This window comes from Pipistrellus hanaki (genome assembly GCF_964339955.1).
Source record: "Pipistrellus hanaki genome assembly, chromosome: 10".
NCBI classification, from domain to species: domain Eukaryota; kingdom Metazoa; phylum Chordata; class Mammalia; order Chiroptera; family Vespertilionidae; genus Pipistrellus; species Pipistrellus hanaki.
The window spans coordinates 25947422-25974549 of record NC_140512.1 but is presented as its reverse complement, the minus strand read 5'-3'; the positions used below and the strand labels follow the sequence as shown (position 1 = coordinate 25974549).

Here is a 27128-nt window from a genome sequence, read left to right as displayed (position 1 = left end):
TAAAATACTTTTAAAACACACAATGCAGCATTCCATTTTCAGACTTCACTTTCCTGACTGGACACAATGGTAATTAAAAACAAAAACAAAACCAGATGCTAGTTTTCAATAGATAAAAACCCAGGATCACAGTAGCATAATTACCCTCCAGTCTTTCCCCTCCACAGTTCACACTGGGTGCTTTCATCCTTTTTACTACCAATGTGCAGAGAAGTGTCTAGTCTTTGACCAATTATTCTATACTGACTCACTCAATGAGTGCAATCTGGCTTCCCTCAATCAAAGGGAAAAAACTATTTTTTTAAGTTCCCAGGAATCTTGTAATTGCCAATATTAAAAGTTCAACTCAGCCCTCAGCCTCTTTGACCTGTTTAGAATTTTGCCTTTATCACCCACTTTTAAGCCATTCCTGTATTGAACTTCATGGTCCTGTGTTTCATTACTTCCCCATCTATGTCTGATGTTTTGCGGACTCCCTTTGGTCCGTTCTTAAAATTAGGTGTTCCACATGACAGTATTCTGCTCCACATTCTTCTTCCGTTTCACAATCTCAGTCCCTTTGGTTTACTTGGTTTCAACTCTGCCCTCGATGCAGGGGACTATTGCATTTGCATCACAATCTGATTTCTCCTGATCTCCAGACTCTGATTGCATTCATACCTGTATGTTTCTATGGTAATTGCCTTCAACATAATACATACAAACTATTTTTCTTCCTAAATCTGTGCTTTCTTCTTAATCCTCTTTCTATTTAAAACAAAAGTAAACCAAACCACCACCACCAAAATACATCTATCATCCCAGGTACTGATATTCAAGCCCACAGTCATCTTTACATCCTTGCATATCTCACCTCCCACATGGAGTTGATCTAGTCATGTCTAATATGGTGACAACTTACATACCATCTTCCTCAGTGTTAGTAAATGCCTCAGTTCAAACTCTAACTGTACACTGGGCTAAAATCTTTCAAGACTCACCTCTCTCTCAGTTGTATCCTTTAGGCTGGCCATACAAAGATTTCATTTCGTGCAAGGATTTTTCTGGACTGAGGTTTTGTTGTAGGCAGTTAGACAAGCATGTGGAAAGTAGGAATGAAAGGCCAGATATTAAATGTCACCAAAGCAAAGTGCTCCAGGTACCTAGCAACAGGCAAAACTGGGAAAACAAGGACCTGACTCCCAGGGTGACCTTCCCTCCTTTAGCATTCTCTTTACACCCCCCTGACCTTTCATATTGAGGGTCATGTTGTTCAGACCCTCCTGTGTTTTTTTATCCCCCCCAACACACTTAGAAGAGGGACAAGGGGACCAGAGAATAAATAGCCTCATACAAATCCCATAGAAACCCTTGCATAATCACTTCTTTAAGCCTTAAGCCCGCAAGACAATGAAGTTCTGACCCACATCAAATAACCTCAGTTCTCTTGACCACAAAGACAAAGTTTTAGTCAAATTAGAGATGACATTTAGGTCTCGCCTGTGTTTCAGTTCCAAGCTCAGAGAAGCAGCAAATCCAGAGCGAAGCTTGGCTGACTTCAGGACCAGATGCAATGCCTAATGACTCCCTCCCCTGCCATCCACCAATCAGAGAGACCACACAGGAAAAGCTGGTGAGTATTCTATTGAGATTGTCCCCTGAAACTCCTGCGAGATCATAGCCCTTAGAGAAGGAATAAAAACCCTCAGGGCCTCAGCACAGCTATGAACCTCCCTGCCTACCTCCCTCCTCTCCCCCCATCCCCCCATTCCCCAAGGCCAGTTTTCCATTTTCGATGCCTCTTTCTCCTAAGCTGTGGCGCCTTACTTTTATTGCTTTCACTTGTTTCCTGTGCCCATTTCTTCTGCGGCTCATTTCTTCTACCTCTGTGTCTTTCTGAATAAACTTTCTCTTATAGTTCCAGTCTTGCATCTGAATTCTTTTTTAGGCAGAACTCAAGTATCCAGGCTGCTAAACCGAAGTCTGGTCTGATTCCACTGTTCTAACCCCTGTTCTAACCCCTATTCCACTGTTCATTTCCTGGGCTGTCTTAATAATGGCTCCCCCTTTTCACCTCCATGTGTTCCTAGTTTGCCTCTTTCTCACGAGGCCCAAACTTCCCTGGGTGTTTATTCTCCTGTTCTTCCCAGGGTCTGACATTTTACAAGTTCTGCCTATCAGATAACTCTTTAAAAAAAAATATTGATTTCATAAAGGAAGGGAGATAGAAGCATCAATAATGAGAGTCATTGATCAGCAGCCTCCTGCATGCCCCACACTAGGGATTGAGCCCAAAACCCGGGTATGTGCCCTGACCTGGAATCAAACCCTCGCCTCCTGGTTTGTAAGTAGAAACTCAACCACTGAGCCATGCCGGCCAGCCTACAAACTCTTAATTTAGATTATCCCAGACTCACAAATAGCAGTACATTTGTTACCTTTCACAAACGATCATCACAGCCTCATTTATTTTTTATCTTATTTTTTTTTTTCTGAACAGAATAATTATTTATAGATGCTTAACATTTTTGGAAAATATAAGACAAATATTACCACCAGATACCACCAGTTTTAACATTTGGCTAGATATCCTTCTACTCTAATTATTTTTAAAAGTAAAACTGGTATCACATGCTATACATAATTTTCTGTATTATATTATTTACTTAAGAGAATAACTGTTTTTGCCTGAACTTAAAATAGTCTTCAAAAATGCAAATTGACCATACCTTCACGATGCCCACCAGCCAATCAGGAGTATGAAAATTAACCCAACAAAGATGTTGAGTTAATTTACATATGCAGATGCTGAGTGGCCGGGGGCAGGGTGGGACACAGGTGTTCTGCACCGCCCCAGCCACTCCGGTCCTCTGGGCAGTGTGGGAAGGCAAAAAGGCAGCTTTGGCCAGAGCAAAGGTGGTGCAACCAGGGAAAGGAAGGCCCATTCTTGCACAAATATTCATGCATCAGGCTACTAGTCGTGTATAAGAGTATAAGACAGCAAACTTATTTGATAGTGTGTAGATTCTGACTGATCCACTGACCAGCTATTTCCCTATCTCTCTTCCTCTTCTGGGGTCCTTATTCCCTGAGAAACAACAATATTGTAATTAGGCCAATTAATATCCTTAAGTGGTCAAATGAAAGGAAGAATTACATGCTCCTCACTTTAAATCAAAAGGTAGATATGATTAAGTGTAGTGGGGAAGGAATTTGAAAGCCCAGACAGGTCTCTTGCACCAAAAGTTCAGCCAAGTTGCTAATGCAAAAGAAAAGTTCTTGAAGGAAATTATATAAAAGTGATACCCCAGTGAACACACAAATAAGTAAGTGAAATATCCCACTGCTATGTAAAGTTTTAGTGGTCTGGGTCCAAGATCAAACCAACCACAATATTCACTTAAAGCCAAAGACTAATACAGAGCAAAGCCCCAACTCTCTACAATTCTATGAATGCTGAGGAGGTAAGGAAGCTGCAGAATGACCGTCTGAAACTAGCAGAGACCGGTTCATGAGATTTAAGAGAAGAAGCCATTGATATAACATCAAAGTGCAAAGTAAAGCAAGTGCCAAACAGAAGCTGCAGCAAGTAATACAGAAGACTGAGCTTAAATAATCAGTGAAGATGACAATACCCAACAACAGATTTTCATTGTAAATAAAACAGCCTTATATTGGAAGAAGATGCCATTTAGAACTTATCGCTAGAGAGAAGACATTTATGCTTGGCTACAAAGCTTCAAAGGAAAACTGACCTTCTTGTTAGAGGCTAGTGCAGTTGGTGACTTTAAGTTGAAGCCAAGGCTCTTTCACCATTCTGAAGACCCTATGGCTCTTAAAAGCTCAGTCTAGCCGAAACCGGTTTGGCTCAGTGGTAGAGCGTCTGTCTACAGACTGAAAGGTCCCAGGTTCGATTCCAGTCAAAGGCATGTACGTTGGTTGTGGGCACATCCCCGGTAGGGGGTGTGCAAGAGGCAGCTGGTGGATGTTTTTTCTCTCATCGATGCTTCTAGCTTTCCATCTCTCTCCCTTCCTCTCTGTAAAAAATCAATAAAATATATATATTTAAATGCTCAGTCTACTCTGCCTGTGCTCCATAAATGAAACAATAAATACTATTTACTTTATAGTCTGAATATATATATATATATATATATATATATATATATATATCAGCTCACTGTTGAGACCTACTGATAAAAACAAAACAAACAAACAAAAAAACACGATTCCTTTCAAAATAATAATGTTCATTGATAATGTACCTGGCCATCCAAGAGGTCTGGTGAAAATGTACATTGAGATTAATGTTGTTGTCATGCCTGCTAACACACCTCCTTTCTGCAGTTCATGGATCAAGGCATAATAATTCAGATTTTCAAGTCTTATTATTTAAGAAATATATTGTCTAAGGGTATAGTTGCCAGGGATAGTGATTTGTCTGATGGATCTGGGAAAACTTAGAGTTGAAAACCTTCTAGAAAGAATTCAATATTATAAGTACCATTAAGAATACCTATGATTCATGAAAAGGGATCAAGGCATCAACACTAACAGTAGTTTGAAAGATACTGATTCCAGTCTTCATAGATAATTTTGAGGGATCCAAGACTTTGGTGGAGGAAGTGACTGCAGAAGTGTTTGAAAGAGCAAAAGAATCAGAATTAGAGGTGGAGTCCGAAGATGTGCCTGAACTACTGCACTCTCATGATGAAACTGGAATGGGTAAGTTGTTTCTTATGGATGAGCAAAGAAAGTGGTTTCTTGAGATCAAATCTACTCCTGATTCTATGAAGTGAAGATGCTGAGAAGATTGTTGAAGTAACAACAAAGGATTTGAGATTATTACACACAACCAGTTGATAAAGCAGTAGCAGAGTTCAAGAGGGTTAATTCTAATACTAAAAGAAGTTCTGCTATGTTAAAGTGCCTACAGCATTGCATGCTAGAGAGAGAAATAATTTCTGAAAGGAAGAGTCAATTGATAAATCAAACTTCATTATTGCCTTATTTTAAGAAATTGCCAGTCACCCCAGCATTTAGCAAACACCACCCTGATCAGTCAGGAGCCATCAACCTTGAGGTAAGACACCAGCTAAAAGATTACAACTAGTTAAATGTTCAGATGAGAGATAGCTATTTTTAGCAATTTCCTATGCTTAATAAAGGTAAGTATATTTTTAGACATATTCTATTGCACAATTAATAGAACACAAAATGGTGTAAACATAACTTTTATATGCACGGGGAAACCAAAATAATTATGTGACTCACTTTCATGTGATTTTCGCTTTATTGTGGTGGTATAGAACCAAACCTGCATTATCTCTGGGATATACCTACAATAGTCACCATTACACGGAATCTGGTTTGTGTTTTTATAGTGTTTAATTAATTCATAAGCATCTCTTTACCTTAGAGGAAAGGTATTATTGAGAGTATGTTTGAATTATACTCAAGGCATATAATTTTAGTTTTCTCTCCACTAAATTGTGGACCAAAAAAAAAAATATGTCTAGGAACATATCCAGCCCCCCACCACTCCCATCTGACTCACCAACCTATCCACCTAAAAAGAAGCCATTCTGGAAAAGAAGACCTCATTTCCTCTACTGGAATACTGAGGTGTCTGTTGAGATCCCTCACTAAATTGAGAAGTGGAAGTTGCCAGAGCTCTCTGCCCCTTTAACCCAACTGACATTCACATTCACTGGGTCACTATGGAAATCAGAATAGAACACGGGACAGAGCACACGCAGCACACTGGCAGTTGGAAGAGTGATGGAGGAGGACAAGTAGCACTTCATAGACAAGTAAAAGGAAGAAACACTTGAAGAAAGGAAAATGTTAAGTTGACCTGGATGAAGAAAATATTTGTAAGAGTAAAATTAAAGGAATTTTTTTTTAATTTGAACCCCTCCCCCAACAACAAAAAAGAAAGAAAGAAAGAAAATGAAAAAGAGCTATTTCTGAGGTTTGTTGATAAAATGAAAAACAAAATCAAAATTAGTTACCTCTAAGATTTGCTGTTGTTACCCAACCAACATGATTAACTTTTATGATTAACTGTAATGAATAGCATTAAATAAGACAATTAGGGCCTGAGGGGCCCTGCGTTGAAAAAATATTTTTGACCAATACTATAAAGAAATTGCCAGTCACCCCAACATTTAGCAAACACCACCCTGATCAGTCAGGAGCCATCAACCTTGAGGTAAGACATATTTAAATGCTCAGTCTACTCTGTCTGTGCTCCATAAATGAAACAACAAATACTATTTACCAAAATAAATTGGTAAATCATCATAAAAATTATATTTATAAAAATGACAAATCAAGGACAATCTGTAATCACCATTGCATAAATGAAAAGATGGTTTAATGTGATGCCAATGCTACTGGAAGTGACTAACAGTGGGGATATTCTATCTATCATCTATCTATCTATCTATCTATCTATCTATCTATCTAATAAAAGGATAATATGCAAATCAACTGAAAGGTGAAACCACCCGTCACCATGATACACACTGACCACCAGGGGGCAGATGCTCAAGGCATGAGCTGCCCCATGGTGGTTCCTCAGTGTCAGCATGACAGCTGGCAAGCACAGTGTCAGTGGTGGAAACCTGCGAAAGGGCGCAGGTCAGGTTGAGGCACACCCCACCCCAGTGCATGAATGTTGTACACCAGGCCTCTAGTATATATATAGTGCATATGTATATGTATATGTATATGTATATGTATATGTATATGTATATGTATATGTATATGTGTGTATATATATATATATATATATGATTTTTTTCCTATCTCTATCTCAATCTCTGTATATGTGTGTATATGATTCAAGGATGGGGTTGAGAAAAAATGAACTATAAATTGAAGAGGAAAATAATAATGCAAACAAAATAGAGTGAACTTCTCTAGATCAACTTCTCTCTTCTCTCTACTTCCCAGTTTATTGCAGAGTTTTTCTTAGAATGCAAGTGTTAGTTATGTAACTGTAAACTTTTTTAAAAAAAAATCTCTACACTTTAAGTCTAGTTTTAATATTCTCTTTCATTTCCAGAGCATTGTTTAATTGATAACACTGGGAAGGGATTTTGCTATTCAGTAGTATTTGACAAACTGAGTAAACTATTTTTCTTTTTGTCAGAATAAAAATAGGAGTTCATCACTGAAGATATACCCTGATGATATAAATATTGAAATAAGCTAAAAATCAGAATCATCTAGAAAAATAATTAGGACTCATCATGTCCTTCTCAGGCCATACCCAAAAGAGCAGCAAAAGACATTTTCCAGTGGAACATATTATGCCCCCACAAGTTCTACGAAACAATTACTTGCATGTTCTGGAAGAAAAGCAAAAACTCCAGCTAAAGAAATTCCTTCTTGATAGGATGTTCCTAGTGGCCAAGACAAAAGAGAACATAGAAAAAAAAGATGTTACTGATTACTATGAACATTTGTTTCAGACAACTTCAAAACAGTACGTAAGCGAAGCAGTAACAGGATTACTGCTCATATATCGTACTTTCATTCTGCATATCCTTGAGTCCTCCAGCAGTACTCTTTACAGCATTCTTTTAGATTACATTAACCATAAAAAGAAGAGAGGAGAATATTTTATCCAAGGAATGAAAATTGTAGTCGTGTCCCATAACATCCCAACCAGGATCTTCATGCAATGGCATGTTATAGTTATAAAAGTGCCGGTCATGTATCTGGATGATGTGACACAGTCACAGTCCCTGAGAGAGATCATCACAGAGTTCCTCACCCAAACTCATAAACTAGCACTCTACTTTTTTAAGACTCTTAAAGTAGGCGCAAAGGGACCCAGCGAGAACTTATACCAACCTGCACCTGAATTACTCCTCCCAGAACAAATAATTAAGTATTTATACAAATCTGAAGAATTCTTGGAGCCAGAAATTTTCATAAACATGTATAATAGACCTATTCACATCACTTTCGATACTGAGGTGGTATGGCCTGCTCCTTCCCGTTTCTAGAAGGAGTGATGATGTGATGAAAGAAGCTGAAGGAGACTAAAAGCAGATGTGAGAAATGTGGTCAAATCTCCTAAGGTATTTGTGCTACTTCAATAAAAAAGGACATACTTCTGTTTAAAGTTACTCATCTCTTTAAAAGAAGAAATAGAACACCACAATATACACAAAGGTAATACACAAATTTCTACAGAGTATGTTGAAAATGTATCTGTTCTGATATTAAGTTCAATATGTTATGTGAATAGGTGGAGTGGTTTCATAAGTTCTGACATGTTAACATTAGTGTGATGGAATGACTTACTTTATTAAAGAAAACTGTGCAAAAGTGTATACTTGATTCACATTCTCATTCACTAAACAATCAATGAGCAGCTTCTACCACACAGAATCAAATTTTAGGAAAAACCATTTTGTTCTAGAAGTACAAAATTTAGGGCAAATTTACCTTGAGTTGCTTGCAATCTAAGGTTTTGAGGAAAATATGTGTAAAAATAAGTAGAGAGTATATGATACAGCACAATATAATCTGATATGTGATCACTATTATAGTGAAATATCTAGGAAAGACTTTAAGAGCACAAATGAAGGAGTAATCTCTATATGATTCCTGAATTCAGAAAACAAATCCTAAACTTTGAAAATAGTTCCAAACTATTCTGGACTATAAAATCAAGAATATTGAGACCACTATAAAGCTAAAGAATACATCAGCTTTTTTAAATGACCAAAAGGCATTATATTTTTCCTGCAAAATCTTTTATTGTGCACTTTTCACATGGTATGTTTACCAGGTGCTAGGATATGACAGAAGGTGCACATAAGACATGATTTCTCAATGACTCCATAAGAGCATTTCTCAATGATTCCACATAAAATAAACAAATTGATTATTTTTTCAGTTACTTTCTATAAAGCAATTAATTATACATAATTTCTCTATGACCTATTTTAAGTTTGTCTCCCCCTTCCTTTAACCCCAGATTAAATTTTTTGCATTACTTAAAATGGTGAAATTTATTTGAAAAACTAAATTAAATTAATATATTTACTATTTCAATAATACTCATGCAAAATTACTTTAATATCTCATGAAAAGCTATGGATTTAATGAAATATATAGTTATTTTAGTTTCATTTTTTAATTTATTTGATTTGCAGTCTCTTCAGGAGAAAAAACACACACTATCTCAGTATGCACCTCAAACTTGCCATATGCAATTTGGCAAATAATTTGTCATCATTTGTTTCATATCAGAATCAAATTTCAGGAAAGACAATTTCTATTTTTAAATCTTATAATATAGGTTGACATACAACATGGCATTTTCCACTTTTAACTCAACTTCAGATTACATTCATTTATGTTTAGTGACAAAGAGTATATTTTATTTATTTTATTTTTTTTAATATATTTTATCGATTTTTCACAGAGAGGAAGAGAGGGGTATAGAAAGCTAGATACATCTATCAGCTGCCTCCTGCACATCCCACATTGGGGATGTGCCCACAACCAAGGTACATGCTCTTTACAGGAATCGAACCTGGGACCTTTCAGTCCGCAGGCTCTACCAATGAGCCAAATTGGTTTCGGAAAGAGTATATTTTAGATGAGAAGAAATTCTTCTGGATAAGAAAGAATATATACATTTTTTAAAAGACAATCATCCACTAATCCTATATAATAAAAGGCCAGTATGCAAATCGACAGAAAAGTGGAACAACCCATCACTATGATGCTCACTGACCACTAGGGGGAAGCCACTTAACACAGGAGCTTCCCCTTGGTGGTCAGTGTGCTCTCACAGGGGGAGCACTGCTCAGCCAGAAGCTGGGCTCAAGGCTGGTGAGCACAATGGCGGAGGTGATAGCCTCTCCTGCCTTCACAGCAGCACTAAGAACTAAGAATGCCTGACTGCCGGCTTAAGCCTGCCCCCTATTCCCGCCCCCCCCCCCCCCCCCCCCCCCGCCCTTGGAAATCCCCCGAGGGCTCCTGGACTGTGAGAGGGCACAGGCTGGGCTGAGGGACACCCCCTCCCAAGTGCACAAATTTTGCCTCTAGTAGTAAATATTTAGTGACAAAATGAGTAGAGATAAGCGTAACTGTTTTCAGGTGAGAGAGAGCAAGGTAGATGGAGGGAGAGGAGGGGAAAAGAGGGAGAGAGAGGGAGGGGGAAGAAAGAATAAAGGAAAGGAGGGAAGGAAGGAGGAGGGAGGGAGAAGAGGGCAAACAGTTAATGAAGAAGTAAGCCTTGGTCTAAGCTTTGAATGGATGTGAGGAGAAGTTTGGGAGACCAGAGGAGCCTATTTAAGAGAACAGAGGATGAGCAGAAACCGGTTTGGCTCAGTGGATAGAGCGTCAGCCTGCCAACCGAAAGGTCCCAGGTTCGATTCCGGTCAAAGGCATCAAGGGCATGTACCTTGGTTTGGGGCACATCCCCAGTAGGGGGTGTGCAAGAGGCAGCTGATCAATGTTTCTCTCTCATTGATGTTTCTTACTCTCTATTCCTCTCTCTTCCTCTCTGTAAAAAATCAATAAAATATATTTATTAAAAAAAAAAAAGAGAGAGAGAACAGAGGATGAGCAGAAACAGGGGGGAGAAAATGAACAACAAATGTTTACTGAATAGAAATACAGTTTATAAATAAAATTGTATATTAAATATGGCAGGTTATATCTTCAGAAACTGGCTACTGCAGTATAACCCACCCCACATGCTCTTCTTCCAGTGTGACCTTAACATTCCTCCCAACACAAGGTGGCTTCTACAGCCCCTGCCCCGGAATTCACACTGATCTTTGCGACTGCCTTAAGCAATAGAGAATAACAGAAGTGATTCATGTGACCTTCAGGACTAGGTCATAAACCCGCCATCCACTTTGCTAGAATACTTGGATGCTAGCTCTTGGAACCTAAACAATATGCTGTCAGCAACCCCAACAGTTTCCAGAAGATATCCCTGAGCTGGGATCCCAGCCAACAGCCAGTCGCACCTCTATACATGTGAATGAGTGAATCTTCAGGGGATTCCACACTCCAGCCCTCCAGTCCACCTGGATTTCATACCAGACCAGCTGACACTGCATGAAGTAGTCAACTAGAAAAGCTTTGGCCACTGAGCCCTGTCCAACCTGTAGATTTGGGAACAATATTAGTAACTGTTGATGATGTAAGCCTCTAAGTTTGGGCCAATAATGTATATGTAACAAGAATAATGTTGTATACATGAGTAACAGAAATAATAATATACACACAATTTAATTATATAAGATTCCTATTATATACAACAATTATATGGTTAATTTCATATCATTTATTCATTCATATGTGAACTAGTATTTACTAAATGTCTGCTGGTAAATAGTTACTTGGGGGCCAAGCACTGTGTAAGTCCCTGAGTATACAAGCATCAGCAAGATTTGTATCCTCCACACTGCTGAGCATAGATCTTTTATTGGTCTATAATACATTCTGGTGTGAAAAATATTGATAGAAAATTAATTCATTGACCCAAAGGGGAAAATAAAAATAAAAATCTGAGTCATTTTCGAAGAAGTTATAGATAACTAAGCGATTACATTACTGATTTAATATACTGTTATTCCACACTTAAAAAATGCATGAAGTGTCAACTGTGAAAATAACTAGAAAATAAAAAGTGACTGCAAACAAATTAAGCTACTCACATTATTATTTATTTTAGTGAGCATGCTAGAATGAGTTTATTCAAATGAAAATTACCCTTTCTGGTAGTCACCTTAGGAGGGTTTATACTTATTCCAGGCATCATTGCTGAAAACATTTTGTGACTTTTATGGTGGATAAAGAGGTATATAAATCAAAAGGAGAATAAATATTTTAGTAACCTCTAGCTTTTTGATCACCCCACTTGATTTGTGACTTAATATTCGATCTTTGTTCATAGATAGGTTTGTTTTTAAATATTGCTCTCACTCTCAAAGGAAGATCTGCTGTCACTGAACATATTAAAAGAGTGTGATATAGCCTCTGTGGGTAAACAAATATGTGTCAGTAACAGTTGCATTATTGAGATTTCTATGTAGCTCACTAATATTATGCCTTTAAAGGGAACAATGCTCATTTAAGTGTGCATGTTTGAAAATATGTGATAAAATGCAGAAATAAATACTATTTAATTTTATCTTGTCCAAAAATGTGACTCACTAAACCCTAGAAAAACTCACAAGGTAATTCTCAACCCAATGAAAGTTGTAGTTTTTTTACAATAAAATTTTACATAAAAGCAGAGACAGCCCAGCTGGTGATGCTCAGTGGTTGAGTGTCAACCTATGAACCAGGACGTCAGGGTTCGATTCTGCTCAGGACACATGGTTGTGGGCTCCTTCACCCAGTGGAGGGCATGCAGGAGGAAGCCAATCAATGATTCCCTCTCATCATTAATGCTTCTATCTCTCTCGCCCTCCCCTTTCCTCTCTGAAATCAATAATATAGCCCATATAATAAAAGCCTAATATGCAAATTGACCGAATGGTGGAACAACCAGTCTCTATGGCATGCACTGACCACCAGGAGGCAGATGCTCAATGCAGGAGCTGCCCCAGCCCACAGGCCCCAGATGGTGCCAGCCAAGATGGGTGCCAGCAGGGGCCCCCTGATCATACTACTGGTCACCCCACAGTTAGGCCCTGATTGCCAGCCAGGCCTAGGAACCCTACCTGTGCACCAATTTTGTGCACCAAGCCTCTAGTAAGCTCATATTTAATGAACATGTTACATTTAAATGTGTGACCAACACTACTTTAATCCTTTTGTTTGAATATGAATATCTTTACACTAGACTGACATATTAATGACTGTGTGCTTATTTCAGAGTAACTAAGGACCTTCAGAAAAATTGTAGGTTTTATTAAAGATAACTGAAATAATGTTATTTGGAATAAAAAAAAAACCTTCCCAGGGTAAATTTTAAAATTCTACAGTATTCGTTTTAATTTAAGAGGCATCAAAATTCCTTCATATAGAAGTATGGGTTAATACAAATATATTTTTACATTTAAGAATTTTATTATCACTTTAACAACACAAAAAACACATTTCGATTCATTTAAAACTGTCTCTAGTTGTCAAATTCCCTCAACTGCCATAAGAAATGACAGCCTTTCACCAACTTCATATAGCAAGTACTTTTAAATTATTTTACATTGTAATAAATGACTTCCTGTGGAATTAGGTTCTCCCCCTTGTGGTCATTTACGTAAATTCCCAGGTTACCTGCTGATGGGATTTATATAATAGTCCATACATAGTCCTTACAGAAATATAAAGAGCACGCCCAAATGTGCCTTTCAAATATCTCTTCTACTCCCATTGTTTTTCAGATAAAGATTCTGAGACCCAAGGACATTACGTGTTTTGCCAACAGTAAAAGCAGAGTAATAACAGTAGTCTCCTCTTTCTACTTCACCAATTTAAATAATTAATTGTGATCCTGGTTAACGGAGAGGAGAGGTCTGGACTTAATTCTGTGTTCTCCTCACCACTATACCATATCCTCCTGTACTCCAGTCCTCATGCAGTGCCTTCTTGAGACATCCCGCTGGATTTCACATGGATCTCCATCTCCAAATGTGCAGATAGAATGTGTTATTCCTGCCACTATTTTTCCTTCCATCTGTTCCCCCGCTTGCACTCCCTGTTGCTATAAAACAGACCATTCTCCACACAGTTGCCAAGTCAGAAACCTGAGCAGTGTCTTCATTTCCTCCTTTTCTTTTGATCACTGGCAGCCAGTTGATCCAAGCCCACCCATTTTCCACGGTAAGTACTTCTCCTGCCTTTCCTTGTTTCCATGCCCACCTTACTCCACCTTACTACTCACTCCAGTTTCCTCTTCCTCCTCTCTCTCTTTCTAGTCCATCTACTATTTCTATCAAAGAGTATAAGGTATAAGAAAGCCACCTCTGATACCCAATTGCTCCCCTGGAACCTGGCTCTGTAACTTTTTTAGAGCTGTAATGTTTTTTGTTGTTTATTTTTCACCTTCCTGCCCTGGGGTTTCCTCATCTACAAAATGGATGTGATAACAATGTCTACATTCTTGGCTATGAGCTTTGCATGAAACAATGGTGTAAAGATCCTGGCATACAGTAAGCACTCAGTAAATGTTAGTTCTCTGACCAGACTTTTTCAGTGGCTTTCATTTCAACTCCATGACAAAAAGCAAAATTCTATCTCAATCTGTAAAGTCTTGATCCTCTGATCCTTGCTTACTTAGCCTCATCTTGTGCCACCCTTCTCTTTATCACACTTTCCTCTCTAATGGCTCCCCAACATTTCCATGCTTTTGTCTTTAACTTCCTTCCTCACTTCTCTTAGAAAAATTCTGCTTATCCATCACATTACACTTCCTGTGTGAATCTTGATAAACTCATGAAACACTTTTCTTCCTTCACTTTGTGTGACACTCAACCACATTCAAGCAATTCCCCTGTCATATTGCTGCTGTTTATTGTCACACTAATTTCCCTGCTAGCAATTTACAAGCAATTGCTGTGGGATTTTTAAATTTATTTATAACTTTAGGGCTTTATTTTTTTTAAAAGAGTTATTTAAAATACCTGTAAGATTTTCTCTATAGGGTTACTTTTACTGAAATAGTGGTTAAATACCAATACTTTAAAATGTTCAGGTTTGGCGCATTGACCATGAAGCTTTTTAAAATAGTAAGTCAAAATATAGTGGTTGCATCTTATCTGAAATCTTCCATTTTACTCACATAATAATTTCTTCCATCCTAATTTGAAAGGATACCAAGAATATTTTCTGGAAGTGACTCAGCTGAACTTTTGTATTTATATATTGCTATTCACTGAGCCAAGTATAGGAACTCATTTCCAATTCATTGGATTAAAAATACTTTTTCCTTTTGGAACATATGAGCAAACTACTAATAAGGTATATAACCTTTATTTCATATTTTAAAGATGCTTTCTTTATGTTCTTTGATTCTTTGTTTCATTAGCCACAGTTATCTGTTAATTTGAGATATATGCTTGGTAAGACTAGTAATTATCTATTTTCTATATTTACTTTGGTTTTTATAACATGATTTTATTTTAATCATATAGTTCACATTTCTGACCTGCTTTTAAAATACAAAGCCACTATTTTTAAATGCACTATATAAAGATAGTGCATTAGATATAAAGCCTTGATTTATGGAGAAAGAAAGAAATGTCTTAGTATTGAATATATTTACATTTTACCAAAATTCGTTCTAGAGTAATGACCTCCTCAGGGATCTCTCTCACTCAATTCTCCTTCCTCCTCTCTTTCTTTCCAGTTGATACTATCTTTGCTTTTTGAAAGGAAAAATGATAGACTACTCTGCAATCAGGTTAATTTTATTGTAGATAAAAACTATTATACATACCTTGTAATATTTTAATTATTTGATTCTTCACTTTCTATCCTATAACATGATAATTCCTCAGCACATACTGTGTTCCAGCCAAAATCAAAATGAAAAAATGGACAGAAACATTGAAATGAGATGAATGACCTTTGTTATGTATTGTACTTGCTCTATCACTAACTCATTGGGTGCCCTTGAATAACTAATTGGTTACTTTGGGGAACTCTGCTCATCTACATCATCAAATTTATGAACATCATAAAAAAGTTCAGGAAGTCCTTAACTGTTATCCAAAAATGTGTCTGAAATCATAGACTATGCTGCCTTATCATGAGGCAGGCAGGGGATAGGATTAATATGTTTTTATTAAAAAATTTAAGCCTAATGTCTAAATGAATGACTAAACTACCCTATCAGACATGACTTGTGGGCAATGACAACACTTTACTTAAAAAAAAAAAAAAAAATCCTGGTTGCATCTATTGTAGTGCAATGATGAATGGGAAATTGAAAAGCCAGATATAAATATATTATTATTATTATTATTATTATTATTATTTATTATTATTATTATTATATTAGGGCTTCTAAAGAGCAAGTTTGGCCTGGTTGGTGTGGCTCAGTGGTTCAGTGTCAACCCATGAACCAGGAGGTCACTGTTTGACGCCTGGTCAGGGCACATGCCTGGGTTACATCCCCATTAGGAGATGTGCAGAAGGTAGCTGATCAATGATTCTTTCTCATTATTGATGTTTCTATCTCTCCCCTTTTCCCTCCCTTCCTCTCTCTGAAATCAATAAAAACTTAGTTAAATATATATATACACATACTAAAGGACAAGTGCATGAAATTCATGCAGGGAGCATGAACCTCAGCCTAGCCTGTATCCTCTCCAATCTGGGACCCCTCAAGGGATGTCCAACTGCCTGTTTAGGCCCAATCACACTGGCAATTGGACATCCCTCTAACAATCCAGGACTGCTGGCTCCCAACTGCTCGCCTGCCTGCCTTCCTGATTGCCCCTAACCGCTTCTGTCTGACAGCCTGATCACCCCCTAACCACTCCCCTGCAACCTTATTGATGTCTAACTGCTCCCCTGCCAGCTTGTTTTCCCCCAACTTCCCTCCTCTGTTGGCCTGGTCACCCCTAATTGCCCTCTCTTGCTGGCCATCTTGTGATGGCCATCTTTTGTTCACATGGGGACAGGATCTTTGACCACATGGGGGCAGCCATCTTGTGTGTTGGAGTGATGGTCAATCTGCATATTACTCTTTTATTAGATAGGATATATACACTGAGTGGCCAGATTATTATGCATTTAGAGAATCAGGGATTTAACCACCATTGTTATCTGAATGCACAATAATCTGGCCACTTAGTTTATATATCCTATCTACAAATGGGTATCAAAAGTATTCTAGACTTTTACTGGAGATCAACCACCTATTTGCCCTGAGCTTTTTATAGTTAGTGCAAAGGGGAAAACTGATCAGGTGCACGATTTATAGTATCTTTGCTATCAAATAAATGAGGTACTCAAGAGAAGTACACTGAGTGGCCAGGTTATTATGCATTCAGAGATCATAATAATCTGGCCACTTAGTATATATATATATATATATATATATATATATATATATATATATGCAAGTTCGGTAGGACCATTAAGTCAGAAGAAAAGTGAAGACCAGGGCATTTTTCATTAAGTCTGATGGAAAGCCATTGAAGATTTTAAACGGGGCATAATCAAATTGGTTTCATTGCTGATTGAGAATGAATTGGTAGGGGACATGTTAACGCAGACAGAACCCTTAGTAAGTTGTTACAAATCTTCTGGCTGGAGATGGTTATAGTTTGAACTAGATTAATGATTGTGGAAATGGATCTAAGGAGACCAATTTGAGAGATAATCAAGAGGTAAATAAGCCTAGGTTTTGAGGAAGAGAATGATAGCAAATATGTTAGGTTCCTAGTTTTTCTGACATATATAAGCAGTATGAAGTTTGTAGGGGAAGATTGTACTTTTTAATTACTGGCATATTATAGCTACATCAGGTTGGTAGAATTTTTATTTGGTATTCCCATTAGCAATCACTTTGAATGAGGTATAGAGTACACACATTATATTAAATATTATAGTTTGCTGAAATGGCTAAGCAATAAGAGCAATAAGATGTATTTCCTGATATAATAACTTCAAGGAAAGAAAAGTGAATGAAAACAGTTTGATGAGATAAAATATATTAAGCTGAAGGAGAAATTATCTGAAAGATTACCTTGAGTCCTATATTCACCAGAGCTCCCCTTAATCTTAAAATCGCAACACTTTATTTCACTTAATTCCTTCCCTTAGTCAAATAAAAGTTATTCAAAACATTAATTCAATGATTATCAATTGCCTCCTTTATGTTAGTGGACACATAAAACACAAACGCATAAAATGCTCCATATCGCCCCCCCACCAAATCATGTGCATATCATTTATTCCATAAAAAGTTAGATGCAAACGTGACGGTTGGCACTATATTGAAGTGGCTTACTCTGGTTTCTCTCATTTGGTTGTGGGACAACATGACACACATTGACTCTTTTTCTCTCTCTGCATTTAGCCATTCAGCAAATATGAACTTTGTTAGGCATGGAGGCTTGGGGCTGCAATGCAATCATGAGAAAATGAGCATGATTTCTACCATTGAGAGTCTATGTCTTTCTCTACCACAAACACATAACAATTAAAATAAGGGTCATTATCATGGATATATAAGTGTCAATGCTTTCCTATTTTTACCTACTTGAGAGGATTGGAGGCTGTCTCTGGGGATAAACGATACAAGGATTTCTGAAAGTTAAATATTAGAAGTGAGACAAATGAAAGGCAAGGAGTAGGAGGGAAGTGTTCCCAGCTATGTACATATGAATACTCCAGCAGAGGGATATTCTGAAACCTAAAGGCAAGCAAGAAGAACTGAAAGATTTCAACAAGGCAGCCCTTGAAATACAAAGGGAAATTACAAGAGGTGAAAGGCCTAGTTAAGCATGGGGCCAGCTGATGAGGACACTTCAAACCATGTAAGTACCATGACTTCATCTCCAGTAAAATGGCACAGAGTTGTGTTTTAATCAGAGAAATGTCATAGCTAGATATGCATTATGAAGAACCACTCTGAACTGGGGATAAGAGATTGGAAAAGAACTAGGTAACTAGATTAGATAGATAGGAGGCTATTACAGTAATTGGGGAAAGAGATGATAGGAAATCTGTACAAAAATGATAAGAATAGAAAAAGGTCAAGAAAAAAATGAAGAAATAGGTCAGATATCTTGGTATTAGATTGAAAGAAGAGAATGTGAAGAAGAGGAAGGAGTCAAGGATGAAACATGTAACAGGTGGTGCTTCCATTTCCCTAGACAGGTAATACTGGAAGACAGCTGGGGAGTGAGATGAAGTTTTCTGTTTCCAGCATGCTGAATTTGAGATGTGTGAGAGATATCAATATTAAATAGCCAGTAGAGAGTTTGTTGTATTTTCCTGAAGCTTAGGAGATAAGGTCTGCATAGAGATGGAGATTTGGAAATCAGCATATAAATGATGACTAAGATTTTAGGAGTAGTGCTATCACCCAGCACAGGCACAATAAGTAAACAGAGAAGACAGTACTTTAAAACCCCAAGAAGACCAAAAGTAGGACAGGGACCTTCAAAGAATTCTAAGACATTATTTATCTTAAATTGCCCAGAAGCAGAGAAAGAGACACAGATCAGCACAGTGTCAAAGAAGCCAAAGGGAAAGAGCATTTCATAAGGAGAGTACTCAGCAGCATCAGTTGCTGTCTCAAAGTCAAGTAAAAAAAAAAAAAAAAAAGACTAAAAAATAGACTTAATGACAAGGAGTTCATTGGAGATTTGGGAAGAGCAATTTATATAGTCTGGTGGAGGCAGAAGCAGGATGCAGTAGAGTTGGGTGAGAAAATAGAACAATATAAGCAATATTTCTAAAAGCTTGGCTGTGTAGTTGTCAGTGAATCTGCAGAGTCAATTAAGGAATTTAAAGGACCCAATTAAAATGTTTACAGATAGGAAGACCAATGGTTTCTTTTGTTTTCAAGGAAGAAATCCGTCCTTTCATGTGAGATTAACTATCTAATCATAACCTGAGGGAAAATGTGTTCTACCCAGTTTCAAATGGCAAAGATGTGGTCTTGTACACTGAAAGTCCTCAAATAACTGTACATTTCTGGGGAAGAATGTTGCTGAATAAACTTTTATTTAGATTAATGATTACAGTAATCTCTAGAAGAAAACTAGCTGTGCAGAAAATGACTTTAGAATATTTGTAAGCTCTGATGTTACACCCCAAACTTTGGCTTATTCCATTGGTATTTTCATGGTCAAGCTTTTTAGTTGATTGCATATTGTGCTACGTGCTTTATCTCATTTATGGACCAACCACATTGCATTCGGAAATTCTGCTCTGAAATCTGGCCCTTATCCAGATTGCATCTTTCTTTACCCAGTCAGGGCATGCTAGGAAATTGCAAATTACAATCAAGTCTCAATTTTCCAAACTAATGATTTTAAAGGGCAATAATGCATAATCCAAAATGATGGTGAATTCATGAGCCATTTATCTCTGCAATGTATATTCATTAAACTTGACTATAAGTACTTCTTATATGACATTCTTAACAAAATGATAAAGCATTTCAACTGAAATGATTCAAGGGGACTTGCAGGGTTTTCCAATTTCTCTATTTTCGCCTTCCACTATATTCTATTCTTATATCGCCTTTCATGTTCACATGACTCATTAAATAAACTAACATATTGTACTTTTTAGGACGAAGATAATCAAATTTCATCATTTCCTTATTATTGCCACCTTTCTCTACAGCTATGGTTCTGTCTCTGTCTCTCTGAAAAATTTCATTCACAAAAGAGGATAGTATAATAAACCCATATACAATATATACATCACCCACCTTCAACAATGATGGGAAACTATTTTCACAATTGACTCCTTATTAAGTAACATGCCTATCATCTCTCTGCGATATTATAGATTCAGAAAGTAGATACTAGAACCAGGAGGAGAATTCGATATTATCTGTTCCAGCCTAGTCGCTCAGTGAGGAAAATGAAGCAAGCAGAGCCTTAACAAAGCACAGCTCTGATTGATGGTGAGGCAAAAGCGAGACATCGCCCACCTCTTCCTTATTCCCTCCGGTGAGATGAAGACTGCATTGCCACGGCCTTATTCTTGGCACAGAATATTTCCCAACATTCACATGAAAGCCACTCATGCACGTCTGGTGCAAAAGATGTCTACGCAGGGCAGTGTACCATGACAGGGAAGCTGAAAACACACAGCTTGCAGGTAGACACATTCTGCTGACAGAGCACCCATTATTATCTCTGGCACGACCTGGTTCTTCTTGCTAATATTAAAAACAAATGATAGTTGAATAAGCACAAGTAATTAGTTTACAAATAATAAAAGATGATGTTTTTCCCTTTGTATGACATAGAAGACACACCAAAATATCTCTAATAAAGATGACTCCCAGTTGATTAACAGGAATAAAATGCTTGCATAAATAGAATTAAATGTGCACATTTGGAATATAATTATAGATACAGATGGATAGAGATGTCAGTGTATATATACAACTCTCTTAACCCAAACTAGAGAAGCCGATTAGGATTCATAAAACTGCTCCCAGTCAAGGGGGAGAATCGGGGATTTAACCATCAAAGCTGAACAGTGCAGTACAAGAAAGGCTTTGTGTAAATAACTCCAATCATTTCTCCACCAATGATGTCCTCCCCACCTCCTCTCTGACTCCCATCTGTGCACCTGCCCATGTACTTTTCACAGAATATCTCTTCCCATAGTTTCATGTGGGGGCCACAGACTGCAAGACCCTGTCACCCTGTCATTCTCTCTGTGAATCTTTCTCTCTTTATCTCTCTCTCTCTCTCTCTCTCTCTCTCTCTCTCTCTCTCTCTCTCTCTCTCTCTCTCTCTCTCCCTCCCTCCTTTCCCCCTATGGGTGCTCGTGCACATGCGCATACACACACACACACACACAAACACACACACACACACACACACACATACACACACACACACACACACACACACACACACACACACACACCACAGCACAGGCTGGACTAGTCATTACCCACCAGGAGCAGAGATAGCCCATTTGCGAGGCAGCAAATGCTGAAGCTGAACAGAGATGGGCTTTCTGGGAATCCAGATACAATCACCTCAGCTCCCGATTATTCCATTTCCCAGTCCTGACTGAGGCCTGGTAACATTTTTTCTCTCCAGAATCCTTCCAATAATTAATTCTTCTCTTTTGCTTAAGTCCAAGTGTATTTCCCCCTGCTCTCGAAGCAAACAATTCCTTAGCAGTATGGCAAACATTTTTTAAAGCAACCTACCAGAGCTCTAGTTTCACATCGGAAGACTCATGTTCAATTCCCACATCGTCTGCTGCCTAACCTTGACCTTGAAAAAGTTATTTAACTTCTACAGGCCTCAGTTTTATCAGCTACAAACTGAATGAACACCCAAATATTAAACGAGATAAATTATATGTGAAGATAACCAGCAACTCAATAAATTCATGTTGACTTTGTCAGAGTTGAGCCTATGCTCTACAAGTCTGCAATTTCCATAATACAGTTATGACAACAAGCTTGGTGACAAGAATATAAAATGTTCTGACTTCCGACCAGCAGCCTAGGGAGATCTCAGGGATGTCAGAGCAATTAGTCAAGCTGCTGATTCGCAGTGCTTTGGCGGCAAGGAGCCCGTGGTCTAGAGACCGTCTATAAAATCTCCTAGCAGGTAAAGCACAGAGTAAGTCCTTCAGGGCTTTTGCTGCTATTCTTAATATCCTCTGGAAGAATCTGAGCTACCCTTTGATAAATGCCTAAATGCCCATTCACAGAACTCCGATCAGTTAATTCAGTTATATTGATTTGTGTTGTGAATATACTATTTATATTCTTCAGTAATAATGTGAACAATAGAAAATCACACCACCATTGTAATTAAATGGCTTAATATACTTATTAAGATTTTTTTTCAAAAGGCTCAAACTCTAATCAAGTGGTAATGGACTTATGTTGGTTTTCTGGTCTTTGCTTTCAATATATGCTTCTAACAAGAAATTGGTTGCTTAATTGTATGTCCCTCAAGGAATAAGGTATACACAACACTGTGCCTTGACACTTGCTATACATAAATTGATCTTTAATATTTATACTTATGTACAGAATTAGTATATGAAAAAAATAAGAAAAGGATGTGATGACAAGGGAAGCAAAATATACATTTTTATTTCTCCCTTATGGAGAAATATAATTTGGAGTTTTCACCTTGAAAAATAATGCTATTTGTGATTTATGTGAAATAAAAATTGTGAAATATTTGCTTCACTTTGAATTGTCATGAATTATTGGCATCACTGGCTTCTTGGAAAGTGCCTTTATTGGTTTGTGCAGTTGCCAATAATAAGAGCTCTCAACATTAGTTACTTACTAAAAATCTGAATATCAGTTAATTATAACTATATATCGACTGCTGTATATATAAATATGTTGCCAAAGTTTTATTTTAATTTTGCCATATGTGTAGGTGCCCACATTCCATGTTTACTTTAGCTTAATACTTTCGTCTTGAACCACTCTAATCAAGTAAGATTGAATAAATGAATGAAAGGATGAACAAGGGGACAGTTTTTATTGACAGCCTCCTAACCTGCAGACCCTGCAGCACCTGCTGTCATTTACCTGGATGAAGAAAAACAAAGAACAGTAAATAGATATGTGAACTAACAATTAAGATGCTATGATGTTTTAACAAAAGAATGCGAACATTGTCATGGCAGCATAGAGCTAGAATAGCCAAGTTTCATTAAAATGGTTTCACCCCTGAATTTGGAGTCTGAAGGTCCTGGACCTAAGCCCTTGCACTCTGCCAGGCAGTTACTTATAAAATGTGGAACCTCACCTCATCTGAATGGGAGATAACACAGCCTACAATTGTGTTACGGATTAAATAATCAATGTGCAAAAAGTTTGCTTTGGCACAGTCTGTCTGGAATAGAATGAGGGCCTCCTGCCTGTTATCTGCGACCTGGGCATTAGGGAGGTGTCTGAAGCACCAGGCAAGTATGGAGGATACCCTACAGGAGTCCCAGTGGGAAAAGGAGAGGACAGAGCATGAGCAAGTCAAAGCCTTCCTCAGCCTCTAGCGTCTGAGTTTCAAATCAAGGAAAGTTGATATTGGTTCAATAATTTCATAATGTCAATGTGTACAACAAACCAATGGGCTGCTTGTTTAAAATGTATCCTCCCCCCAAAAAATAAAATAAAAGAAATAAATAAAATGTATACCCTCAGGCCCCACTCCAGGCATTCTGTTTCTGTTAAGTCTAGTGTTGGGGTCTCAAATCTGCAGAACCTCATTTAGACAATAACTGATGGAGATGAGCTCCAAAGGCCATTCTAGCTTGATTCTACTCTAAGTAGCTAAGTTGACATATTGGGCATGTAATTAAGCAGTTTAATTTTCCATCTTTTTATTCCAGAATCATGAGATCCTGACACATATACTCAAAAAGTGTTTACTATTGATTGCATTGAAATTTGATGGTCTTTCTCTAGAATATTCACAAAATTTTAAGCCCAATTCTTGAAAAAGGAGCCACAATCAGAAAGATCAGAAACATAGTCCTCCGGGACATTTTTTCCACACATACTTATTTGTTTTAACATATAAAATATTAACATATTCCTTAGTGAATGCCCCTCCCTCTACATTTCCACAACCTTATAGTAAGAGGTGTACACACAATCCTGGGTATTCCTCTGTTGGTGATCAGTTCTTTTCTCCCCAATCCCACTCTCTACTGGGGCTGGAAGCTTGTAAACTGCACATCCCCAGAGCTGCTCACCAGATGGTGTCCGCCTTCTCCGCTAATGGGAAGCACTGGTGTGAGAGTGGAAGCCAGGAAAAGTTAAAAAGCCACAATGTTCTGTCTTGTGCTCCTGCTCTGGCTGCCTTGGTATGTCAGCACTCATGGATCGGGGTAGTGATGGGACAGTCCCGGCAGCACCCAGCAGTTGGAGGTACCAGCCACGCAGGTACAGTAGCCGCAGTGAGACCGAAGCTCTTAAATGCCTGCAGAGCAGCAGTAGCAGCAGCAGGGCCATCAGAGGAAGGCTTGAGGGTCCAGGTAACACCAATTCCCGCTGTGCTCCTCCGGCCCAAGGGGCTGCAGTGACTTACTACAGTTACTCATCTCTGGGTTATGGCACCTTCCTTTTTTCTCTCCCTCTGGCTTTTCAATACATATGTTAAAAAAAATAAAAAATAAAAAGTCCTTGCATTGTACTCACTCTGAAAAGCTAAGAATGGTTTCTGTTATCATGACTAGACACTGATACAGACGCTTTTTTACAACATGAAGTGGCAAATGGTAGACATCAATTGAATACTTTCTACATATGCTAAGAGCAGAATGTATGTGTACAAAAGTTTGTATCTACACATGGACCTTGAATTTGCTCATAATGTGAACATATGTAAAATACCCACAACTCTTCGTCAATTGTATTTCCTTCTTTCAAATATGTAACTGTTATAGTAGTTTGTTTTTGTTTTGTTTTGTTTTTTAATTGGGGAGAGAAAGTGATAGAGGGAAAAACAACTGATTGGCTCATCAAAATTTTCCAAGGCATAGAAAGATATTTATATGTAGTGATCAGGTTGCATGCTTATCAGCAAAGAGACGGTAGTTTTACATTAAGTAACTATCTCTGTAGAAAAGAGGAAAACCCCTTCTACAGCCAGCAACATCATAAAAATAACTCAACTGAACTTGATTTGACAAAAACAAGAAAAATAGAAAAGCCACTTTAAATGTATCAATGTCTTGGATGAAAGCTATATCAGGAGAGTAGGGCATACTGAGCTACTGAGCATTTTCATACAGAAGTTGTAAAAATGTCCGGCTCCTATTTGCAATGGTGTACTAAACAGGAAGCCGACTGGCCTCCATGCCTGTACTTCCCTTCCCAAGAAAACACAGCTACAGTGTAAGAGCAATTTTATAGGGCCATTTGAAAGAGCAACAGTTTCAACGATCCATATATATAAAAAGCCAGGGGCCGTCATGACTGAAACAACCAGAGGGACAACCAAACAGACAATGTAGGGCAAACAGGCGGGGGGGGGCGCGATTAGTGAGAAACAAACAAATGACTGAACAGCTGGTTGCCTGGGGCAACCAGGCCAGCAGAGGGGTTACCAAGGAATGACCATATGACTGAATAGCAGGCTGCATGGGGCAACCAGGTCAGCAGGGGTCAGGGGTAGTGAGGGGTGACCAGGCTGACAGAGGGGGGACAGTTGGGGGCAACCAGGATGGCAAAGGGGGCAGTGAGGGGTGATGTGGTTGGCAGGGAGGCAGTTAGGGGCAGCCAGGCCAGTGTGGGTGGGGGGGCAGTTAAGGGTATCCAGGCTGGCAGGAGGGTAGTGAGGGGCAGTCAGGCTGGCAGGCAGAGGCAATTAGGGGTGATCAGGTAGGCAGGCAGATGAGTGGTTAGGAGCCAGAGGTCCAGGATTGTAAAAGGGATGTCCGACTGCTGGTTTAGGCCTGATTAGGATGCTGGAAGATAAGCACTACATTTTAATGAAAATATATGATTCATTCTTTAAATATATTTAAATTCAATTAAACTAGGATTGATTAATATATGCATTATTTGGGGTTCATCTATAATATTCTTGGCAAAACTCCTATTTCCCTAGTAAAACAAATTTGTATTTTATCATCATGCACGTGTATGAAATTACAACTTTTGTAATAACGTTTACATATAATTTGTATATAAATTTTGTTTTATTAGAAGTCCAAGCTACATGTTTCTTTCCTTAAATCATTTATTATTTTCCACTAAATACATAATTCACATCTCTCAAATAATGAAAACTCAGCATAGCCATTTCTAACCATTTGCGAGAGATTTATAAATCGACATTATGCTCAGATCTTTGAATTTCAACAAGTAGTATTAAGGAAAAGATAATGAAATACTTCACAGATGTTACCCTGGATATAAACCATGTGTTTTATTAGCATAAATCTATTCATTCCTACCTAATCAGTATTCTTTTGTTCATTTGTTTCAAATCATTAGTAAGTTAGCTTTGGTCAGTCAAAGTAAGGTAGCAAAGTAAAGAATAATTATCCAACCCACATCAAAAAAAAAAAAGAGGGCCTTAATTCAATAGTTTACTGTCAGTTGAGCTGCAAATACATGTCTTCTTTGCTAAAACTCATTTTAATATAATTTTTAAAAGTAAAGCAGATCATAATCTTGCGTTAGGGTAGTCTTTACCTTTGGAGTGGATGGGGCTTGATAAAGGATACACCAGTCTTCCAGGGAGTTGTAATGCTCTGTATCTATATCTGGAGCATCAAAAAGCTATACACGCATAATTTGTGACAATTTATTATGTTATTCTTCAATACAGAAGTTAAAAAATAACTTTCCATTTTGATAGCATTAAGTCAAGCACAGGCAATGTTGGTGATTTCATGAAATTATAATTATTGCTTCAATGGATTCCCATCACTTTTTTAAAAATAATGTTCTCCCCGCTAGAAAATTTGTAGATGTCTAAGTCAAAGACTACCCAAACTAAGAACAA

At 37.9% G+C, this 27128-nt stretch overlaps 2 protein-coding genes across 2 annotated transcripts in view; one reads left to right on the top strand and one right to left on the bottom strand.

The window, feature by feature from the left end:
* ZNF804B (zinc finger protein 804B) overlaps positions 1-27128 on the bottom strand; it is a gene marked incomplete at its 3' end in the record, with an annotated part of 348362 nt that overhangs the window by 310635 nt on the left and 10599 nt on the right. The gene's annotated exons all lie outside the window — the stretch shown is intronic.
* Positions 7239-8000, top strand: TEX47 (testis expressed 47; the record flags this gene model as incomplete). The annotated part of the gene is made up of 1 exon (XM_084897885.1): positions 7239-8000. One exon carries the CDS (start codon positions 7239-7241, stop codon positions 7998-8000), a length of 762 nt encoding a protein of 253 aa, XP_084754011.1.